We start from the raw sequence: 20,298 nt of genomic DNA, 5'->3' as shown, positions 1-20,298 counted from the left end.
CTTCTCGTTATAGGGAATTAGAATCATGGAGATGCTGCTGAAGGAGCAGTGTGGTGCCCCCTTAGCTGAATAAAGAACCATCAGTGAGTACCAAAAGCGAAGTCAGAGTTATTTACTCAAGCCGCGTTTTCATGCTTACAAGCTTGGCGTTCTGCATTAGCCACCTTGGGCTATTCACGCCGTACGTTTCCGAGTTATAGGCACAGATTGCCATTTCACAGGTGTTTTATCTCTTCAGTACCTTTATTTACTTGGTTCTTTGATTTTCAGAGCAGTTTTGTATTACGTGCTGGGCTGCAACTGCATTCCAATTGTTAAAACGGTGTTCAGCACAATCTGTCATGATTGGGGCCCTCGAGGTGGCGTCGATTCGAAAAGACTGCAGCTCAGATTAACTGAAGCTTAATGTGATTGTTCTGAGGAACAGTCAAAAGAGGGATTTAAAGCTGTAATTGGAGCAGGCAGGAAAACAAAAAAGGGACATGTTGATTGGCCAGTGAAACAAATATATCTTATTAGTCATATATACATCTACTGATTGGGGGGATGACTGCCTAAAATGCTGTTGAAGATTCTGAGGCCTTGAGAATAATTCTCAGGCTCTGGGTAGGAGTGCCTTGATTGATTAGCAATGTCTGCCTTGGGCACAGGATGGAAACAAGATGGCGATTGTGCTCAAGCGGGTGCCACCTCTAGTTCAGGGCAAATGGTGTAGGATTAACATGTAGAAAGAGACTTCAGAACTCACCCCCCCCCCTCCAATTTCTGTTGTTTACATCAAAGAGAATGGTCTTTATAGCAGAAAGGGCAGGAGAATGTTATTTAAGAGAGAATCAAAGCCCAAAATAAATATGATGGTTTTATGTCTTACAGTATTTATAGGACTTAGGTTTTTAACATCTGAGAGGGGACCTGAGTCTTATAGATATCATAAAGCAAACATGACTTGAATCATTTAGAATTACCTCAGATTTTCTTATGTAAGCTTAAAAATATACTACACATGGTTTTGTGTAAGCACCCTGGTATTCTAATTGTGATGTGTACAGTAAAGTTTGAGTGTAATTAACCAAAGAAGCAGCAAAAGGAACATTCATACGCAAGTACCTTAGCATTCCACGCATGCTGGCCACGCCTGCAAATGAATGTCAGTTGAAGAATTACGAAGTGCTTCTGCTTGTTTGCAGGTTGGGCTCCATTCTGATTAATAATAAGCCTCTGTATACCTCACACATATTAATAGATCTCATTATTGCTGGAAAGGCTAAACGAGACAATTTCATTTAGCATAGGCACAGCACATGGCAGGTGCTCATAGAATGTTGAATCTAAATATGGTTTACTCCTACATCCACCCTGTTCCTTAAAAAATCGCAGAGAAGAACTTGGCCGCATCTCCCTGCTTTTCTAAGCTGGCATATTTGTGAGGCTCACTGAGCACCTCTTGTGCTTGCACCCCTGGGGACAGATCCCCTGTTATCCTGGGGGTTGGATCTTTCAGTGGAATGAGGAAATGAGGGGCCTCCACTTCCATGAGAAAGGTATGTTCCTGTTGGTGTTCAAACTTCAGATTAGTGGTTTTCAAACTTCAGTAAGCATCAGAGTCATCTAGAGGATTTGTTAAACACAGATTGGTGGGTCCCACTGGCAGAGTTGTGGTTCATTAGGTCTGAGGTTGGGCCTGAGCATTTGTGTTTCTAACAAATTTCCCAGGTGTGGTCCTGCGACTGCTCTTTGGAAATAACTTTAAGTTAGCTGACATCTCTGGCTGGGGACAGATTAAATGCTAGGGCACCGAGAAAGCTAATAGCTAGGGTCATGAAATTGTTGCCGTGTATTCAGTCAGCTTTAGATTAATCAGAGGAATGATTTCTTTGTGTGTCTTTTCCCTGATTTTAGCATCTTGTTTGTGTGTGTGTGTGTGTTTTCCTGCTCAAATGATGACAGGCTCCACATTGGAACAAACACAACTGAAAGGAGAGGAGATGAGATTCACATGAACTTGTATTTCAAATCAGTTTGGAGTTTCTTTTTAATATGTGCAGATGACACATGGTGCCAGTTTCTTTGGCAGATAATACTCCGGCTCAAGTTTACGGGTTTTACCCATGCTACAGCCTTGGTTAAATCCTGAACTAGTACAGACTTCCTCTGTGCTAGAGTGCTGGTCTTAGCACGCTCAGACGTGGCATACTTGGTCTTGATAGTCGTGTGCTTTGTAAACCCTTGATTTACCGTGAATATATTCTTAGCCAGGTGCTGCGTAACAGTAAGAAGGGATTCTTCTATGTATTACAGGTAATGCTGTAGAGTTGGTGTCCATTCACCGTTATCCAGAATCTTTAATGTTCAGCAAAAAGCTCCTGCTGCAATTTGAGAAGGAAGAAAGTGAACCATATTGTAGTCCAACGTAGTTCCATCAGTTATGTGGCCAAAAGCCTGTTGCTCCACATCAACCTCTTCAATCTTAGATGCTCTCCAAAGGAAGTGCAAGGTGGAGGCCAAACCACACCAAAGTTTTAAATCTCTTGGAATCTTTATTTCCATCTGTCTGATTTGGTGCTTAGTGCAAGTGTTGTCAGTCACAAAAGCGAAGTCGCCAATTTCGGAAGGGTACACTTTTTCATATTTGCTTGCGATAAATATGGCAGTAACACTGACCGGCTGTAGCAGCTTCTTGGGCACACAGTTAATTCTGCAGGAACTGATCAGTAATGGAAACAGGCATGTACGTGGTCTCCTGCAGTAAATCAGTCTGGATTTAATGTGTTGCTCGTGAAGATGGGTCAATTAAACAAGTTTACAGCATTACCTATTGTCTTAAGTTACCCATGTTCTTTTTTTTCTTTTAAACTGTGGTTGAGAACTTAGCCATGGACCCAGGGCTTTATTTCATTTATACAAAGCAACTTATTCTCTTAAGTGAAGTGGTTGAGGTCTGGATACTACCAGGAGTTTAATACAGGACAGTTACATTTGATGAATTTAATACAATGGAATTCCTGAAGGATATATATAATTCAAACTCTCAAAATTCATCACCAGTTTTCTCAGAGGAGTAAATGTGAAGTATATAGACATATATATACTCTTACCACATAAATCTATAATTACTGTAAATTAAGGGCTATTGCTGAGGCTTTGAGCTTTTTTTCAAAATCACTTTCTTTGAGGTATTATTTATATACAATTAAATTGGCCAATTTTAAGTGTACAATTTGGTGAGTTTTAACACAAATACACAGTTACGTAAGTATCACCACAAATACGATGTAGGACATTTTGAGGCTTTGATGTTGCCAACTTATCTCTCTCCCTTTCCCCCCATTTTCTTGACTATTTTTACAAAGTTTTTTGAATTTTTTTTTTATTTCAGCATATTATGGGGTTATCAATTTTAAGGTTTCAAAAAATGCCCTTTCCTCCCCTCCCCCCACAAGTCTGAGTCTCCAGCGTGACCATCCCCCAGATGGTGCACATCTCACTCATTATGTATGTATATACCTGCCCCCTGCCCCCTCCCCCCTCCCACCTGCCCAATACCCTATTACTGTAGTTCCTATGTGTCCACTTAGGTGCTGCTCTGTTAATACCAGTTTGCTGGTGAGTATATGTGGAGTTTGTTTTTCCATTCTTGGGATACTTCACTTAGTAGTATGAGTTCCAGCTGTAACCAGGAAAATATAAGATGTGCTATGTCACCGTTGTTTCTTAGAGCTGAATAGTACTCCATGGTATACATATACCGCATTTTATTAATCCATTCTTGGATTGATGGGCACTTGGGCTGTTTCCACAGCCTTGCGATTATGAATTGTGCTGCTATAAACATTCGGGTGCAGGTGTCTTTTTCGTAGAGTGTCATTGGGTCTTTTGGGTAGATGCCCAGCAATGGGATTGCTGGATCAAATGGTAGATCCACTTGTATCGCTTTGAGGTATCTCCATATTGCTTTCCACAGAGGTTGAACTAGTTTGCAGTCCCACCAGCAGTGTAGGAGTGTTCCTCTCTCTCCGCATCCATGCCAGCATTTATTGTTTGGGGACTTTTTAATAAAGGCCATTCTCACTGGAGTTAAGTGATATCTCATTGTGGTTTTAATTTGCATTTCCCTGATGATTTTTGAGCTTGAAATGTTCGTGTTTTTTTTTTTTTTAATTATTTTTTTTTATTTTGGCATATTATGGGGGTACAGATTTTAAGGTTTCAATAAATGCCCATTTCCCCCCCTCCCCCCAAAAGTCTAAGTCTCCATCATGACCATCCCCCAGATGGTGCACATCTCACTCACTATGTATGTATATACCCGCCCCCCTCCCCCCTCCCACCTGCCCAATACCCTATTACTGTAGCACCTATGTGTCCACTTAGGTGCTACTCAGTTAATACCAGTTTGCTGGAGAATATATCTGGTGCTTGTTTTTCCATTCTTGGGATACTTCACTTAGTAGTATGGGTTCCAGCTCTAACCAGGAAAATATAAGGTGTGCTATATCACCATTGTTTCTTAGAGCTGAATAGTACTCCATGGTGTACATATACCACATTTTATTAATCCATTCTTTGATGGATGGGCACTTGGGCTGTTTCCACAGCCTTGCAATTATGAATTGTGCTGCTATAAACATTCGAGTGCAGGTGTCTTTTTTGTAGAGTGTCACTGGATCATTTGGGTAGATGCCCAGCAATGGGATTGCTGGATCAAATGGTAGATTCACTTGTATCGCTTTAAGGTATCTCCATATTGCTTTCCACAGAGGTTGAACTAGTTTGCAGTCCCACCAGCAGTGTAGGAGTGTTCCTCTCTCTCCGCATCCATGCCAGCATTTATTGTTTGGGGACTTTTTAATAAAGGCCATTCTCACTGGAGTTAAGTGATATCTCATTGTGGTTTTAATTTGCATTTCCCTGATGATTTTTGAGCTTGAAATGTTCGTGTTTTAATGGCACTTTTTATTTTCTCAAAAATAACTGTATTCTGGAAGTTGGTGGAATGGTTGTAGATGGGGAACCCACTGTTATTATGAGCAGTAAAATGCTACATTAAAAGGGGTGGTGGTGGAAATGAGCCCTATAGCTATAGAGGAGGGGTCAGAAAACTATGGCTCCTAAGCCAAATCTGGGCTATTGCCTGCTTTTATAAATAAAGTTTTATTGGGACACAACTATGCCCCCGACTTTGTTCAAAGCTGCAGCCACAGAGTTGAGTAGTTGTGACAGAGGCTTTACAGCCTGCAAAGCCTGAAATATTTAGTGTCTGGTCCTTTGAGAAAAAGTTTGTTGCCTTCTGATTAGTGTCCTAAATTAACATCAGGGAGTGTTGGGGTGATTGGCCTTTTTTTATATAGTGTTTGACCACATCTTATCTTTACCCCAAAGTTTATAGTTTGGTAGTTTATTTCCCATGCATTAGCTCTAACATCACCATTTGGTGAAGATTTGGAGGATGTTATTTTAAGGCATAAAAAAGTATTAAAATGACAATAACATGAAGTTAAAATACCAGCAACAGTGGTCACTAAAATTGCTCGTAAAGTTCCAATGCACATACACAGTGGAGTAGAAATATTGGCATTTCGTTTAGCACATAAAGTGGCACTGCGATGTGGCAATAGTATAGGCGCTGTTTGTAATTAACTCCATTTGCCAACTTTCGAATCTTGCAATTCTTAATTTCAAAAAAGATATTTTGTGGGATTTGCTCCAATGGGCGTAAGGAGACATTATTTAAAATTTTCATCTCATGCCACATTTTAAATTTACAGAATTTAAATTAACATAGAACGTGACTACATTGTATATTGCACCAGGAATTTTGTAGAACTTTGTAGAACTCTCTGTCCTTTATGTCCAACTGGGCATTTGAAAATTAGAAAGCTCAGAAGGTGATTTTGTCATGAGCCTAAAAGGAGACACATAAATCTCACTAACCAAAATGCTTGTGGCATTGCTGTTGACACATCCATTTGATAGATTTTTGATTTCCTGTCACTTTTGAATAAAACAAATAACGAATGACATCTGTTTGTTCTTGCCGCTGGCAGTTGGGGGACTGGGCTTGGTGAGATTTGATAACATAGAAGAGTTCTGTTAAATCAGAATGATTAAGACCTCAGTTTTAGCTATATCTTAATTCTTCTCTGAACCAGCTTCTCCAGGTAGTTGGACTTAATGAAATGAGGTGCTTGCTTTGTTGGACGATTATTAGGAGGTAGAAATGCAATTTCTTCAAGAATTATCCGTAGTGATCGAATTCAAGTGACTCTTGAGAGTTGCTTCAGAAAAGAGGGCAAATAAGTATTGATTGGTGAGACAAGTTTATGAGGTGATAAACCCTGTTTGCTTTCTCTTGCAGGGAATCTGTGCCCATGTCCACTTGTTTTTGAGAATCACTTCTTGGCCACAACACATCATACAGAGTTTCTGGAATACAGGTTTGGGGCTACGGTATTGGCAGCTTAAAGAAGAGGAGACCTTCTCGCCGAGTTGTAAAACGTTGTACTGGCCTGGGAGCCTGCTTCAAATAGCGATATTCGTGGAGATGAAAACTTCTTGCTGGATTTTTATGACACAATCTCTTTATGATTTTACAAATAAAGGAAAAACCCATGTGAAATGATGTCTGCCCTTCCTCAGGATGTCCTGCTGATTGTGTGGTGATGGCGTCAGGGCAGCCAAAGTCAGGATCAAGGCCTGGAGAGGGTGCTTGTGCCCTTATGTTACCACCATCATCGTTAGTAGGAATCTGGAACAAATACGCAGTTAAACCTGGTACCTGATTCACAGGTGGCCTGGAGCAAACAGGCATGGTACCAGCCCTGGACGGCAGCTAAGCCATATTTATAGCCATGTTTACTGTTCTCAGAAATCAGGAAATTTGGTTTCCATCCATAAGTAATACGTAACTGCCATTGGTATAGCTTTTATAAGGTAACATGTGAATTGTGCTTTGGTTCTCAGCAGGAACGTGGAATGGGGAGTGGGAAGGTAGATTCTAGCCTTGGCTCCTACTAACTTGTTTTGTTATAATGGAGCAAATCTTTAACCTCTGTGGATTTTTACTGGGAAAATGGGGATAATCAGGCACAGGCCTCTCTGCCTGTGTGTTGTGATGATTAAACAAGGTAGTTTAGTGCAAGGAGCACAGGTTTGGAAGTCAGACGGACACACCTGGGTTTGAATCCAACTGCTGCCACCTACTCACTCGATCATGTACCTAATTTAAAATCTTTCTGAAGCTGATTTTTTAAAGATTTGTAAAATGAGGTGACATAATTATTATAGCTTTGTGAGGTTACTAGACTGATTTGAGACCATGTATATAAAGTGCCTGGTGTGCTGCCTGGTGTATAGAAGTCCAGGCATGAGAAGCCATTATTAGCACGTGAAACAATTTGAAAATGTGCTTTTCAACAATATAAGGTGGTGTGACTGTAATATAAGGTGGTATGACTGTTTGAAAATTAGATGACAGTAGTTTGCATTTCTCATGATTGGAAGCCAAAATATAAATGCACACTAGCTAAGAAAGCTTGAAGAGAGGTAGTAATTTGAAATTCATTTTCTTAAGATAAAAATTGGGCCATTACTCGAAAGTTTTAGGAAAATTGTTCTTTTTTTTTAATATTTGAAAATTTTTCCACTTAGAGTCCATTGATGAATTTCAAAGCAATTGTACTTTTTCACATAAGCCTGTCACTGTGAGTCCCGTCTTATTGTATTTGAGCTATTTGTGCTGTCTGAATTTTGTTCCAGGATAATTTCCCTTCATTTCCTTAGTGTTTCAGTTGTTTTTTGGGGAAAAATACATGGTAGAAACCAGAACACACTTTGACCTTCTTTTCTAGTTTGTAAATGGCATTTCGTAGGCTTTTGGAGTAATACCCTTTTTTTTTTTTTCTAAAAATAAGAGGTGATATGAATTATTGTGAAAGAGAGAGGGAAGAAAATCGTATTGGGAGGTTGACATTGGAATAAACTTAACCCTTCATACTCAACAGCTTGCATCCTCTGAGGCAGGAATTCTCCACCTGGGCTGCCCACGAGGAGCTTGCTGCAATCCCCACGCCCAGGCTACGCTCCACGCCAGAAATCAGTATCTCTGTGGGTAGAACTCAGGCATCCGTGTTTTTTTAAAGCTCCCCAGGCTGATTTTCAATGGGCAGGTAAGGATGAGAACATTACAGTGAATTCTAGGTAATTTGTGGACATTATATAATTATTTTTTCCTTGATATCTCTGAAGTTGGGAAGAATCCTGGTAGCAGGAATTTTCATTAGAAATAGAGTGGGGCCCAGAGGGGTCTGACCTCTGCCTTGGTTCCTTAAAGCCACAGTGGCCATTGCAAATGCCATGGGGATCCGGCCTCTGGTCTGGTGAGGGGGCAGGCCAGGGACCTGGGACCTGGGACCTGGGAGCACACGGCCGGCTCAAAGTGGGCAGCTCCACCCAGCCGTGTGGCTGGTTTTTCTAGTTCTTCCAATTTCCAATTTTCCAGGAAAAGATAGAATTAAAAAAAGGAAATTCCCTGATTTTTTTTTTTTTTTAACCTGTTGACAACCAATTCAGAATTGTTTAAAATATTGTGCTGGCCAAACAAAATATGTTTGCAAGATGGTTGTTTCTAGCCTGTGCTTCAAGAGTGGTAAGGACAAGCCTAAAACATCCTGGCCAATTTTTAACAGATTTGCATTTTCATATTCTGGAGGTAAGCTGCATTCTGCCTCTCCTCCAAGGCTGCTTTTAAGTGTATTTTCTTCCCCATTCCTAAGTAATCCTTAGGGATTACTTTTTCTCACTCAGTATTTTTCTCCCTGCAGGCATCTGTTGCTTCAAGTTTCATATATATGGTTTAGAAATCATATGGGTCTTTTTAGAACTAATTAGGGCTTATTAGATTTTTTTTTTAAAAATTATGTCTCGTGATAAAACATTTAGAAGTCCGTGTTTAACTTTATTATCTCCTGTCTAGTGTAAGAATCGTCAAAACCAGGATTACAGCCTTATTGGGCACACCAGGAACAAGAGTGGGAAAGGGTTAATTCCCAGACCTGACCCATCTCCTGACTTCAAGGTGATGGCTTACTGTGTGATCCTGGACTTCACCTATACCAGAAACCCTTGGAGAGGCAGCTTAAGTCCTCGGGCCCTTCCCCCAGAGATTCTGATTCATGCAATTTCAGCTGGGACTCAGGATCTGGATTTTAAAACAAGTTCTCCAGGAGATTTGCTTTTAGAAACACTGATTTTGGAAACACTGACTTAAGGGAGATGTTTTTGATCTCTGGGTCTCTTGTTGTCTGATGTTTTTCAGTCGGTTGGGCCTACTGATCAATACAGTTACTCACTCAGGACACAATATAAAGTTCTTAGGCAGAAAGAAGCTGACTTAAGCTATCCCTACATGACTGAGGTGCTTTTACCAGGAAAGGACTTTTTTATAGTCTCAATCATATATGGATGAAAAAGGTGCTGTATTTTATTTTTATATAAATTACTTTGTATATTTTGTAAGCAGCATATATGTATTAATATCCCATTTATCGTACATTGTAAGGTGCATGGTATAGACAACTCAAGGTTATTCTTTTAAGTTGCACATCTTTTTTGGCTTTATTTCAACCATTTACATGGAATGTAAATATATACTAAATTAAGAAATTAATTTAGTATATATTTCCTTGCTTTCGCAAACAAAATCTACCGAAGATAATTAAATCTTTTCAGAGTCATCATGTATGTTTTTAATTCGTTCAGATCTGCTTAGTTTTGTTAAAGCCTCTACACTGAATGGCCCCAAATGTGGTGTTGTTAGAATTTTCCCTTTTCCCTCACCATTGTCTGTCATTTCTCTCTGCTGTTACCGTGCTTGCCTCTAGGAGCCTTCCTTTAATTTGCTATGGGGTTGGGAAATCACGTAACTGTATACTCTCTGTCGAGTAAGAGTAAATGTGATTTGAATGAGGTTTTGAGAGGCTTTTCTAGCAATAAAGTGAATGCAGTTTGCTGCATTGACTTGGGGACATTATTTTATTGGCTCGGGGCTACCTTCCTATAACTTACTTCGTGATCCTCCCCTGCACCTGTCAGGTCTGTGACCTCAAGACAAGTGAGATGTTGCTAGAAATCATTTCTCTTGATCTCAAACCTGTTGCCTCCCCCGGTTGTGTTAGCGTTTTTTATGCATGTAATTCTATAATGTGAAACTTAAGAGGATTGAAACTCAAAAACTTCTCAGGCCAAGTTTCTGTGCAAGATAAAATGCTTTTGATTTAGTGTTATTGTGATTTAGAGCTATAAATTAATTGTTTACCCTCTGCAGTCATTCTGAAATAAAGTTGTTATGACTAATATGTATGCATGGTTTTTAATTTCTTGTGAGGTTTCACGTCTCTCAACATAGCCTGTGTTTATTGTTTTTGCTAATGATGCTAACTCTTTTCATCTGCCCCAGATGAGGGTGTTATACCGACCATAGGATGTTAGCTCCCCTCTTCTCCCAAGGTGAGGCATTAAAATTTCTCCCAGAAATAAGCAGAGGCAACATTTTTGGGTGGCCTGGATGGGCCTTGTGCTACTAGAGCCAAGGAACAGGATTTGCAGAGGGAGAAGAAATCAAGCACAGCACAAACAGCAGAATGAAGCCAGGTGGTCCCAAGGGAAGAAGGAGAGACAGAGTAGATTCTTTTTTGGCCTTTGAGGCTCAGCTATCATTTCTGTATTTTGTTTCCATGAGACCCACTTTTCTTTTCTTTCTTTTTGAGACAAGGTTTCCCACTGTCACCCAGGCCAGAGTGCAGTGGTGTGATCATAGCTCACTGCAAGCTCAAACTCCTGGGCTCAAGTGATCCTCCTGGCTCAGCTGCCCAAGTGGCTGGGACTACAGACATGTGCCAAGCTGGCTAATTTTTAAATTTTTTGTAGAGACAGAGTCTTGCTATGTTGCCCAGGTTGGTCTCAAACTCCTGGCCTCAACTGATCCTCCCACCTCAGCCTCCCAAAATGCTAGGATTACAGGTGTGAGCCACTGCACCTGGGGTATGAGACTCACATTTATCCTTTCATCTGTCCCCATTTTAATTGAATGTATTTGAGTGGGATTCTGTGCCTTGTTACAAAAATGGTTTGTCTAAGCCCTACTAGTGCCCTTCTTTTGCTAGAACCAGAGTATGGGGATGACTTTACCTCTAAGGGTAGAGTCCTTAGTTTAGCCAGCTCTTATTGAGCACCTACTGTGTGCAGAAGAAAGTCAGGATTTGTCTTCTCTTTTGACTTCATTCATCGGGTCACTAGAAGGCTTGTTACCATCATTATACAAGGGGACTTTGAAAAGTTCATGGGAAAATGGAATTAAAAGATAAACAATATAAACTTTATTCCTCAACATGAGCTCCATCAAGTTCAAGATACTTGTAATCAATGATACCAGCCATTTAGTCCATCTCTTAAAGAACTGAGGGTCTTGGGAATTTAACCATGTCAATGCAGTATTTTTTTTTTTTATGTTATTAACTGAAGAAAAGTGAGTGCCCTTTACAGTTTTTTTTTTAAGATTAGGAAACAAAAAGAAGTCAGAATGCGCCAAATCAGGACTGTAAGGTGGATGCCTAATGATCTCCCATTGAAACTCTCACAAAATCGCCCTTGTTTGATGGGAGGAATGAGCGGGACCATTGTCATGGTGCAGAAGGACTTTGGTGAAGGTTTCCTGGCATGTTTCCGCTAAAGCTTTGCCTAACTTTCCCAAAATACTTTCATAATAAGCAGATGTTATCATTCTTTGGCCCTCCAGAAAGTCAAGAAGCAAAATGTCTTGAATATCCCAAAAAACATTGCCATGACCTTTGCTCTTGACCGGCCCACTTTTGCTGTAACCGGACCACTGCCAGCTCTTGGGAGCCATTGCTTTGACTGTGCCTTGTCTTCAGGGTCCTACCCGTAAAGCCATGTTTCATCGTCTTCAAAGAAATGCTTCAGGATCTGGATCCCACTTGTTAATGATTCCTATTGAAAGCTCTGCTCTTGTCTGCAGCTGATCTGAATGCAATACTTTGGGCACCTGTCTCGTGGGAAGTTTGCTCACCTTAAATTTTTCAGTCAGAATTGTATAAGCTGAACCAGTTGAGATGCCTATGCTGTTGGCTATTGTTTAAGTTGGTGATTATCAGTCCACTTCAATTAGGGCATGAACAAAATTTTTTCCTCACAAGTTGATATGGATGGTCCACCATTGCAGGCTTCATCTTCAACATCCTCTCATTTCTTCTTAACATGAGTTATCCATATCTAAACTGCTGATTTCTTTGGGGCATCCTCACCATAAACTGTCTGTAAAGCATCCGTGATTTCACCATACTTCCACCCAAGCTCCACCGTAAATGTGATGTTTATTCTTGCTTCAATTTTAGGAAAATTCATATCGCTCTGATAGGGGCTCTTTTCAAACTGATGTCTTATGCTTCTTGCTGCCTCAAACTAGATTCTTTTCAGACATCTTATAAAAAGTTATAGTGTGAGTTTATTTTGGTGAAAAAAAATTTGAAATTCATAAATAGTTTTTGTAATACACATTTTCCTTGAATTGTTTTTGAAGACCCCTTGTACTGACAGAGGGCAGTAGTGGGCACCAATAGATGATAAGACCCGACATGGTTACTCACCTCCTGGGTAAATCAAATGATGATTGCTTATTTAAAGGATGCTGAAAAAAAGTCTGCATAGCATATACAGTGGAGAGATCAGCACAAAAGTGTAGGTTGGTGGGTCCCAAAGCTCACCAGCCAATGCTTGGTTGTGGATGATAATGTCTGAGTTAGTGAGGGGTGTGTCATATATTTTGTAAGATAATAGCTTCTCTCTAGCCTAGCCTATAGGAGGGTGGAACTAGCCTACAGGAGACCATCTCATCCGAGCCAGGTAGGAGCTTTGCATTTCACAGTGATAGCAGGGTACAAGACACTGAGGCATAGGCATCTTTTACCTTCAGACTGATGATCAATTGCAGCCCAGTCTGAGGACATCCCTGAATTTAGGGCTGCTCTGTAGGTAGTAGGATGGCATGCTCACTTATGTAGGCTAATCCTGCAAACCTTAACATGAGCCTTGGAGAGACTGAGGCACGTGGAAAGTTTGTCATTCCTAAGAATGACAGACTCAGTGGGTTGGGGACTCAGAAGTTAACATAGAAACATAACCTACTGAAATTTGAAATGTAGGATTTAAAATTTTAAATGCTATTATTTGGGAAAACCTGGGGAGCTTTAAAAAATACTGATGTCTGGGTCTCACCCGTAGAGATTCTTTCTGATGTCTTGACGTGGGTCGGCTGTCCTGGCATCAGGACTGCCTGCGGCTCCCCAGGTGATCCTGAAGCCTGGGGAAGGGCTTCCCACCAACTTGGAAGCCATGTTTGTTCTCCCGTCCTTTGTAACCCTGAAGAAGCTTGCTGGAGGAGGAACTTTGAGACAGAAGACCTCTCTTTTCTAGTGTTTTACCTCTAGTCCCTCAGAAAAAAAATACAATTCACTGCCCTAGAGAAAAAAGTGCTCCAGTGTCTCTTAAATGCTAATAGAAGAAAAGAGATGCTAAAAATACTCCACCAGGCGCAGCCCGTTTTGTTATGATCAAACGTTGGAGTTGTATTTGTTGGGACAGAATTGCATGCAGAAAAAGGATCCCACAATAACTCCAGACCTTTGCTTGTCTTGAAGGGTTAACCTGAGTCACTCACTGCCGGACCTTAAGATGTAGCCATGCACTGCATGCTGTGCGAGAGGCGACAGAGAGAAATAGCAGCCACTATCTTGTTAAATTAAACTCCATGGAGCTATTCTCCAGCATTCTCCGAGAAGGTTAGAGCCATTTCGTGCCTGCCATCTGTTAGGCTGCTGATGGAATCATTACTTCTTTGTGTCGGTGCCAGGATAAAGTTTTAGATTCGATGACAAAGGAGAAAACGCTAACTTGTTTGATTGCATGTTTCTGTTTCCCAATTTTGAGTTAAGGTGTCTCCTTAAATTCAAAAGTCCATCAGTTGTTCCAACTTTAGTAAAATCACTACATTGCCAGTTTCTTTAGGGGTTTGGGGGAAATTATTTTCTGGACTGAAGCCACTTGTGTAATTTGTGTTTTTTTCTTTTTGTAAGGATACTCTCTTTAGTCTCTGGAAACCAAAATGTTTTTTTTCAATCAGTGAAAAAAAAAAAAAGACAGGAAATTTACAAAAAGCAGTGAGAAGAATTTAATGAATAAATCACCGCAAAGTATATTTATTGTACATGGAGACAGGATATGGGGCAGGGAGAGGGAGAAAGTAAGGGGAGAACCCTACTAAAGTCATTGCTGTCACTGATTAGATAAGGGTGACAATGAGGAAACATTTATTGTCTAATATTTTCTTTCATAAATGACATTTCTAAGAATTGGAGGATGTAGCATGGAGGTTTAAAGTGTTCAGTTCATGTTTCCCCCAGCTCTCATGCCACCCCTGACCATGGCCTTAGAGCACAGAAAAGTTCAATGCAGCTGTTGTTTTGCTGGTTTCTTGGTGATTGGGCATAAATCCCTTAAAAAACCTGGAGTCACACCCGAAGCACTAGATAGCCACAATTTTTAATTACAGCTTTAAATTGGATGAAACAGTATGCATCAGATTACAATTGGAGCTATTCCAAGTATGGAAAGTAGTCTTTTTGTATGTGTGAAGTCAGAAGCTAGCATTGTAACTTATTTCCTTAGGTGTTAATTGTTCTGTCAAATGCTATGAGAACTCCTTCTTTCTGGGGAAAAAAAATAAATGCTAACCACGTTTTTGGACCTTATTAAAGGGAGGTGTTTTGCTGAGAAGAACTGGGGAAGAGCAGAGTCAGCCAGACATTTATTCATATTTTTCCTCTGATCTGCCTCTTCCTGGGGGTATTGCCTTCAATTCTTAAAACAGGGTACTTGTTCCCTTGGGCTCCACAGTCATCTTTGTGACAGGGTATGTGAAACCACAAGCAAGATTAGACTGGCAAAATCCTCCTCTTGGAGCATTCATATTTTCTCAAAGCTTTGCAGGGAAAACACTACTTTTTAAATGACAACAAAAAAATAATTTTATAGAATGTAACATTAGTATGGATTCTTAATTTTACAGAATGAGACAAAAGAAGAAATTTTGTTTGGGGCACTGGAGGTTCTTGGAGTGCTGCCTAGCACCAGCAAGTGTTATATGAGGTTTAACTGAATGGAAATTCCAAAGAATGGCAATTGCATGTGACGAGGCCTAATGCAAATGCTTGTAACCAGGACAACCCTAAATTCTCCAGGACCCTGTTCTGCTGATAAGGAATGGGGTCTGTCTCAGAAAAGTTGGAGAATCCCCAATTTAGGACACCTCCAATCCCTGGAACTCCCAGAATTCCCATGTTCCTCAGAGTCAGCCTTACACCCCAGCAGCACATCTGATAAACTAGGGTGAGCTTTGCCATCCAACTGCATCATGGATTATTTGAATGCTGAGTTAAGGTAGAGCTCTTGGTTGTTAAAGCTCTTAGTTGAGGAGTACTGTATATAAGTGTGAAGAGCAATTTATTGAATGTTAAATTATAGATTATTTTTCCCTCTACTGCGTGTGTGTGTGTGTGTGTGTGTGTGTGTGTTTTGGCAATGATGTTTTCTCTTTTGCTCTCCTAGTTAGAAAAATATTATTTGTCAATATAATGCTTAATATACCATTTTTTTCCTCAATGGAGGCAGTTCATATATATGCAGTTTTCTCTAACCAGTGAATCTATAGTGTTTAATCCAGGGTGCTTGTTAAAATCAATGGGAAGGGGTATAATTAGTTTTGAAAGGATAAAGTAAAAAACACATGGGGAAAAAATTAATGAAGCAGTGTTTTGATTCTTGTAATTATAGTGGTACAGCTGGTTCTGCTATAGTGAAGCTCTTACCATTTCCAATAACAAACCTCTTTCCTGGTTTATTCTCTCAGATATATTTTAACTGTCATCTGGATGGGAATTGCATAGCAGTTGGCAGCAGGAAAAACTTTCCATTTTATTTAAGAAATACATGTATGTCTTTTGGGTAGATGCCTACTAGTGCCATTGCTGGATCAAATGGTATTCCTATTTTTAGCTCTTTGAGGTGTGGCAAGGTCACAACATGCAACCAAAATGTTTGCACCCTCATAATATCCTGAAATAAATAAATAAATAAAAATGCATGTATTTTTATTAATATAGAATATAGGCAAATATAGTAGTACCCTAACTTCTTTGTTGAAATAGTATATCTTGGTCAGATCTGAATTTCCTTTCGCAAAAGTGAAATTTAAACATAAATTTGGTAATCAATTAAGAGCAAATAATAAGAAAGTTTTGTATCTGATTTGATTCAAGTAATCTGCTAAGCAATGGCCATAGACCAAGCTCTAAAAAGTTTGGTGGTTGCATAATACGGGTTAGGGTAAGGGCTCAGGAGTCAGAAGCCTAATTTGGAAGCCTAGCAATGCTGTGGACTAGCTGGGTTCTTTAAACTTCCTGGGTTTTATTTTCCTCATATGGGAGGGAGTAACAGAAGTCCCTATTTTTGAGGTCGTTGAAAGGCTTAAATGAATTAAGACATGTAGAAACAGTTGGAGTAGTTCCTGGCACCTAGTAAATACTCTGCAAACTCTAGAAGAGAGTGTGTTGAATTGGTATAAATTTTTAAATGTTTGGTAGAATTCCCCAGTGAAACCATCTAGGCTTGGAGATTTCTGTTTGGGGGAGATTTAAAATTACAAATTTAATTTTCTTAATAGTTGTAGGGTTATTTAAATGTTCTTTTTCATATTGGATGAGTTGTGGTAATTTGTGTTTTTCAAGGGAATGGTCCATTTTATTTAAGTTGTCAAGTTTTATTAATAGTGTTTCTTTATTATCCTTTTGGTGTCTGCCTAGTCTTTAGTGGTATCCCGTGTTTTATTCCTGATAATGGCAATTTGTACCTTCTGTTTTTTGTTTTGTCAGTCTTACTAGATGTTTGTCAATTTTATTGATCTTTCCAAAGAACCAGCTCTTTGTTTCCTTGATTTTTTTTGTATTGCTTTTCTATATTTCATTTATTTCTGCTGTTTTCTTTATTATTTCTGCCTTCTGCTTGCTTTGGGCTTTTTTCTTCTTCTTTTTCTAAATTTTGAGGTGGGAAATTATTGTTGTAAGGCTTTTTTCTTTTATAATGTATGCATATAGTACTATAAATTCCTCTTCTAACTGCTTTAATTCTATGCCACACATCATGATACTGTATATTCTCATTTTAACTTAGTTTAATGTACTTTTTAGTATCCCTTATTTCTTTAATAATCACCATTCTGATTGATGTGATATCTCATTGTGGATTTAATTTGCACTTGGCTGATGATTAGTGATGTTGAACATTTTTTCATATGCTTTTTGGGTCTTCTTTTGAAAAATATCTATTTATGTCCTTATCCCACATTTTAATGGGGTTATCTGTGTGTGTTTTTTTTTTTTTTTTTTTTTTTTTGAGACAGAGTCTCGCTTTGTTGCCCAGGCTAGAGTGAGTGCCGTGGCGTCCTAGCTCACAGCAACCTCAAACTCCTGGGCTCGAGTGATCCTTCTGCCTCAGCCTCCCGGGTAGCTGGGACTACAGGCATGCGCCACCATGCCTGGCTAATTTTTTATATATATATCAGTTGGCCAATTAATTTCTTTCTATTTATAGTAGAGACGGGGTCTCGCTCTTGCTCAGGCTGGTTTTGAACTCCTGACCTTGAGCAATCCGCCCGCCTCGGCCTCCCAAGAGCTAGGATTACAGGCGTGAGCCACAGCGCCCGGCCTTGTGTGTGTTTCTTTTTTTGTTTTGTTTTGTTTTGTTTTTTGGTGGTGTTGAATTATTTGAGTTCCTTGTAAATTCTGGATATTAGTTCCCTGTCAGGTGTATACTTTGCAAATATTTTCTTTCATTCCATAGGTTTTCTGTTCACTCTGTTGATTATTTGTTATGTTGTGCAGAAGCTTTATAGTTTAATTAAATCTCATTTGTCTATTTTTGTTTTTGTGTCTGTATTTTTGAGGTCTCAGTCATGAATCCTTTGCCTAGACTAATGTCTAGAAGTTTTCCCTAGGATTTCTTCTAGTATTTTTATAGCTTTCGGTTTTACATTCAATTCTTTAATCCATCTTGAGTTGATTATTGTATGTAGTGAGAAATAGGGGTCCAGTTTCATTCTTCTGCGTTTGGCAACACAATTTTCCCAGTACCATTTATTGAAAAGGATGTCCTTTCCCCAGTGTATGTTCTTGTTGACTTTTATCAAATATCCATTGGCTATAAATATGTGACTTTATTTCTGGGTTCTCTATTCTGTTCCATTGATCTATGTGTCTATTTTTATACCAGTACCATGCTGTATTGGTTACCATATAGCCTTGTAGTATAATTTGAAGCCAGGCAATGTGATGCCTCCAGCTTTGTTCCTTTTGCTCAGATTACTTTGTCTATCGTGTTCTTTTTTAGTTCCATATAAACTTAATAATTGCTTTTTCTAGTTCTGTGAAAAATGACATTGGTATTTTGATGGGGATTGCATTGAACCTGTAGAATGCTTTGGACAGTATGATCATTTTAATGATATTAATTCTTATGATCCATAAGCATGGGATGTTTTTCCATGTGTTTGTGTTATTTCTTTCATTAGTGTTTTGTAGTTTTACTTGTAGACATTTTTCATCCCCTTGTTAGATATATTTCTAGGTATTTTGATTTTTTTGGTAGCTATTGTAAATAGGATTGCCTTCTTGATTTGGTTCTTGGCTAGATTGGTATTGGTATATAGAAATGCCACTGATTTCTATACATGATTTTGTATCCTAAAAGTTTACTGAATTCATTTATCAAATATAAGACTTTCTTGATGGAGTCTTCAGGGTTTTTCTAGATATAAGATCATATCATCAATGAACAGTGGTAATTTGACTTTCTCTTTTCCAATTTGTATGCATTTTATTTATTTTTTTCTCTAGCCTGATTGCTTGGGCGAGGGCTTCAGGAAAGTGGGCATCCTTGTCTTGTTCTAGTTCATAAGGGGAATGTTTTCAACTTTTTCCCCATTCAGTATGAAGTTGGCTGTGGATTTGTTGTATATGGCCTTTATTATTTTGAGGTATGTTTCTTCTATGTCTAGGTTGTTAAAGATTTTTATCATGAAAGTGTACTGAATTTTATAAAATGCTTTTTCAGCATCTGTTGGCTTTTGTCCTTAATTTTGCTTTTGTGATTTATCACATTTATGGATTTGATATGTTGAACCATTCTTTCATCCTTGGTATAAAACTCATTTAAGGATCACAGTGTATTTTTAATGGATCTTTTAAACATGCTGTTAGATTAGATTTACTACTATTTTGTTGAGGATTTTTGTGTGTATGTCCATGATATTGGTCTGTAGTTTTCATTTTTTGCTGTGTCCTTGTCTGGTTTTCGTATCAGGGTGATGCTGGCCTTGTAGAATTTTCTCTTCCTCAATTTTTTAGAACACTTTCAGGAGAATTGGTATTATTTCTTCTTTGTATATTTGGTAGAATTTGGCTGTGAATCCATCTAGTCCTGGGCTTTTTTGTTGTTGTTGTTGTTGTTGGGAAATTTTTTTACTACTGATTCAATATTATTTGTCTGTTCAGGAGTTCTATTTCTTCTTGTCTCAATCTCAGGAGGTTGTACATTTCCAGGAATTTTTCCATTTCCTTTAGTTTTTCCAGTTTGTGAACATATAGTTGCTTGTAATCATCTCTAATGATCTTTTATATTTCTGTAGTATCAGTTATACTGTCTCGTTTTTCATTTCTGATTTTGTTTATTTGGATCTTCTGTCTTTTTTTCTTGAGTAGTCTAGCTTACTGCTTTATCAATTTTGTTTGAGCTCATGTATTATAATTTTTTATTCTGGTTGTTTTTCAGTTCTAAATTTCTCATTTGGTTCTTCTTTTATATCTTCTATTTCTTTGCTCAGATTTTCTATGTTTTTATTTGTTTGAAGTGTGTTGGCAATTGTTCATCAAAGTATTTTTGTGATGGCTGTTTAAAAATATTTGCCAGATAATTTTAACATTTCTGGCATTTTGATATTGATCTCTATTGACTGTGTTTTTCCTTTCCATGTGAGATCTTTCTGGTTCTTGATGATTGATTTTTGTTTGAAACTCAGGTATTTTGTTATGGTTCTTATTTAAATAGGCTGTTTTAGCTGGCTTACTGTGACACTCCTTCAGCAGGGAAAGGGTGGGTGCTGCCTTGTTACTGCCATGT

At 38.8% G+C, this 20,298-nt stretch overlaps 1 protein-coding gene and 1 pseudogene across 1 annotated transcript in view; one reads left to right on the top strand and one right to left on the bottom strand.

Annotated features, from left to right (window-relative positions):
- Positions 1–6,619, top strand: part of PRELID2 (PRELI domain containing 2) — an 88,545-nt gene extending 81,926 nt beyond the window's left edge. The window contains exons 6-7 of the mRNA XM_012749054.2: positions 14–83; positions 6,356–6,619. Coding sequence (XP_012604508.1) covers positions 14–73 — 60 coding nt within the window. The 3' untranslated portion in view covers positions 74–83; positions 6,356–6,619. The remainder of the gene's footprint in view (positions 1–13; positions 84–6,355) is intronic.
- On the bottom strand, positions 1,993–11,947 carry LOC142863055 (G2/mitotic-specific cyclin-B1 pseudogene; annotated as a pseudogene).
- Between the last annotated feature and the right edge of the window lie 8,351 nt (positions 11,948–20,298).

The sequence above is a fragment of the Microcebus murinus genome, chromosome 21 (assembly GCF_040939455.1).
Source record: "Microcebus murinus isolate Inina chromosome 21, M.murinus_Inina_mat1.0, whole genome shotgun sequence".
In the NCBI taxonomy this organism is placed as follows: domain Eukaryota; kingdom Metazoa; phylum Chordata; class Mammalia; order Primates; family Cheirogaleidae; genus Microcebus; species Microcebus murinus.
This window is presented reverse-complemented; position numbering and strand designations above follow the sequence as displayed.